Source organism: Acyrthosiphon pisum, chromosome X (genome assembly GCF_005508785.2).
Source record: "Acyrthosiphon pisum isolate AL4f chromosome X, pea_aphid_22Mar2018_4r6ur, whole genome shotgun sequence".
Lineage (NCBI taxonomy): Eukaryota > Metazoa > Arthropoda > Insecta > Hemiptera > Aphididae > Acyrthosiphon > Acyrthosiphon pisum.
This window is the reverse complement of record NC_042493.1, coordinates 15,096,768-15,099,965: the sequence shown is the minus strand read 5'-3', so window position 1 is coordinate 15,099,965 and position 3,198 is coordinate 15,096,768. Positions and strand designations below refer to the sequence as shown.

The 3,198-nt window shown below is 31.5% G+C and overlaps 1 protein-coding gene across 3 annotated transcripts in view; it reads right to left on the bottom strand.

The window, feature by feature from the left end:
* Positions 1–1,613: 1,613 nt before the first annotated feature.
* Positions 1,614–3,198, bottom strand: part of LOC107884990 — a 4,010-nt gene continuing 2,425 nt past the window's right edge. Inside the window, exons 3-6 of one of the 3 annotated variants that reach the window (XM_029485964.1) lie at positions 2,522–2,616; positions 2,204–2,417; positions 1,832–2,133; positions 1,698–1,727 (exon numbers count right to left, since the gene is read on the bottom strand). In XM_029485964.1, coding sequence (XP_029341824.1) covers positions 2,349–2,417; positions 2,522–2,616 — 164 coding nt within the window. In that variant the 3' untranslated portion in view covers positions 1,698–1,727; positions 1,832–2,133; positions 2,204–2,348. Of the gene's footprint in view, positions 1,728–1,831; positions 2,418–2,521; positions 2,617–3,198 lie in introns of all 3 variants that reach the window. The other 2 variants (XM_029485963.1, XM_016808193.2) reach the window with 2 other exon arrangements.

Here is a 3,198-nt window from a genome sequence, read left to right as displayed (position 1 = left end):
TGGTGACACAACTAGGTCGTGAGCAATCCTACCGGTAAGTGCAACCCTATAAAATGTTATTAAAATAAAAACATGATATAATTAAACACAATTCTATAAGTATTAAGTTATATTACCTTGTCCGTTATGTGCACTTCATTGAGCAGCGTATCGTTTTGCCAAGAAGCAAAACAATACGCTGGCTCTTCCCGTGCTTCACAATCGAAACTGCAGTCCAGTTGATTTGGGCAGTGACGAGAATGAAATTCACATCTCAATGCATCAACTGAACTGCATACAAGGGTTGCAATTATAACGTACCGGCAGAATTTCAAGGTTTGTTCCATTTGTCTGCAATTTAATTAACATTTTTAGATGATAAAATCATAAAAGTATAATACTTAATACTATTTAATAGTTATTACAAAAGAAAAATAATTATAAAATTTACTTACTCGAACACATTGATACACTTTGTATGCTACAACATAAATTAAGAACACCACAGTATATCCTAGCAGTACAATAATTGTGTTATAACCTGGCTCACCTAAGATAAAAAAAAAAATTATTTTATTATTACATTATTTGGTTAACGATATATGTGTGTATGATACATTATGTATTGCTTACTATTGTTCTCCGGGACCCATTCGAAGTTGTTGTTGCACAAATTAGTATTGCAACAACAAAACATATTGCCCCGGAGCGACCTAGTTGTGTTGAAACAACTAGGTCGTGAGCAATCTTGCCGGTAAGTACAACCCTATAAAATGTTATTAAAATAAAAACATGATAAAATTAAACACAATTCTATAAGTATTAAGTTATATTACCTTTTCAACTATGAGCACTTCATTTGGCAGCGTATTGTTATGCCAAATAGCATAACAATAAGCTGGCTCTTCCCGTGCTTCACAATCAATACTGCAGTCCAGTTGATTTGGGCAGTGACGAGAATGAAATTCACATCACAATGCATCAACTGAACTGCATACAAGGGTTGCAATTATAACGTACCGGCAGAATTTCAAGGTTTGTTCCATTTGTCTGCAATTTAATTAGCATTTTTAGATGATAAAATCATAAAAGTATAATACTTAATACTATTTAATAGTTATTACAAAAGAAAAATAATTATTAAATTTACTTACTCGAACACATTGATATACTTTGTATGCTACAACACAAATTATAAATACCAAAGTATATCCTATTAGTACAAATATTGTATTATAACCTGGCTCACCTAAGATAAAAAAAAAATAATTTTATTATTACATTATTTGGTTAACGACATATGTGTGTATGATAAATTATGTATTGCTTACTATTGATCTCCGGAACCCATTCGAAGTTGTTGTTGCACAAATTGGAATTGCAACAACAATACATTTCGTCCCTGAGTGACCTAGTTGTGTTGACACAACTAGGTCGTGAGCAATCCTGTCGGTAAGTACAACCCTATAAAATGTTATTAAAATAAAAACATGATAAAATTAAACACAATTCTATAAGTATTAAGTTATATTACCTTTTCAACTATGAGCACTTCATTTGGCAGCGTATTGTTATGCCAAATAGCATAACAATAAGCTGGCTCTTCCCGTGCTTCACAATCAATACTGCAGTCCAGTTGATTTGGGCAGTGACGAGAATGAAATTCACATCACAATGCATCAACTGAACTGCATACAAGGGTTGCAATTATAACGTACCGGCAGAATTTCAAGGTTTGTTCCATTTGTCTGCAATTTAATTAACATTTTTAGATGATAAAATCATAAAAGTATAATACTTAATACTATTTAATAGTTATTACAAAAGAAAAATAATTATTAAATTTACTTACACATTGATACAATTTGTATAATACAAAGATAAAAATGAATGCCACAATATATCCAATAACCATCCATGTCTTATCACCTGGCTCACCTAAGATAAAAAAAAAAATAATTTTATTATTAAATTTTTTAGTTAACGATATTTGTGTGTATGATAAATTATGTATTGCTTAATTTTGTTCTCCGGGACCCATTCGAAGTTGTTGTTGCACAAATTAGTATTGCAACAACAAAACATATTGCCCCGGAGCGACCTAGTTGTATTGAAACAACTAGGTCGTGAGCAATCCTGCCGGTAAGTACAACCCTATAAAATGTTATTAAAATAAAAACATGATATAATTAAACACAAATCTATAAGTATTAAGTTATATTACCTTGTCCGTTATGTGCACTTCATTGAGCAGCGTATCGTTTTGCCAAGAAGCAAAACAATACGCTGGCTCTTCCCGTGCTTCACAATCGAAACTGCAGTCCAGTTGATTTGGGCAGTGACGAGAATGAAATTCACATCTCAATGCATCAACTGAACTGCATACAAGGGTTGCAATTATAACGTACCGGCAGAATTTCAAGGTTTGTTCCATTTGTCTGCAATTTAATTAACATTTTTAGATGATAAAATCATAAAAGTATAATACTTAATACTATTTAATAGTTATTACAAAAGAAAAATAATTATTAAATTTACTTACTCGAACACATTGATACACTTTGTATGCTACAACATAAATTAAGAACACCACAGTATATCCTAGCAGTACAATAATTGTGTTATAACCTGGCTCACCTAAGATAAAAAAAAAAATTATTTTATTATTACATTATTTAGTTAACGATATATGTGTGTATGATAAATTATGTATTGCTTACTATTGATTGTCGGGACCCATTCGACGTTGTTGTTGCACAAACTAGAATTGCAACAACAATACATATTGTCCCGGAGCGACCTAGTTGTGTTGACATATCTAGGTTGTGAGCAATCCTGCCGGTTAGTACAACCCTATAAAATGTTATTAAAATAAAAACATGATAAAATTAAACACAATTCTATAAGTATTAAGTTATATTACCTTTTCAACTATGAGCACTTCATTTGGCAGCGTATTGTTATGCCAAATAGCATAACAATAAGCTGGCTCTTCCCGTGCTTCACAATCAATACTGCAGTCAAGTTGATTTGGGCAGTGACGAGAATGAAATTCACATCACAATGCATCAACTGAACTGCATACAAGGGTTGCAATTATAACGTACCGGCAGAATTTCAAGGTTTGTTCCATTTGTCTGCAATTTAATTAACATTTTTAGATGATAAAATCATAAAAGTATAATACTTAATACTATTTAATAGTTATTACAAAAGAAA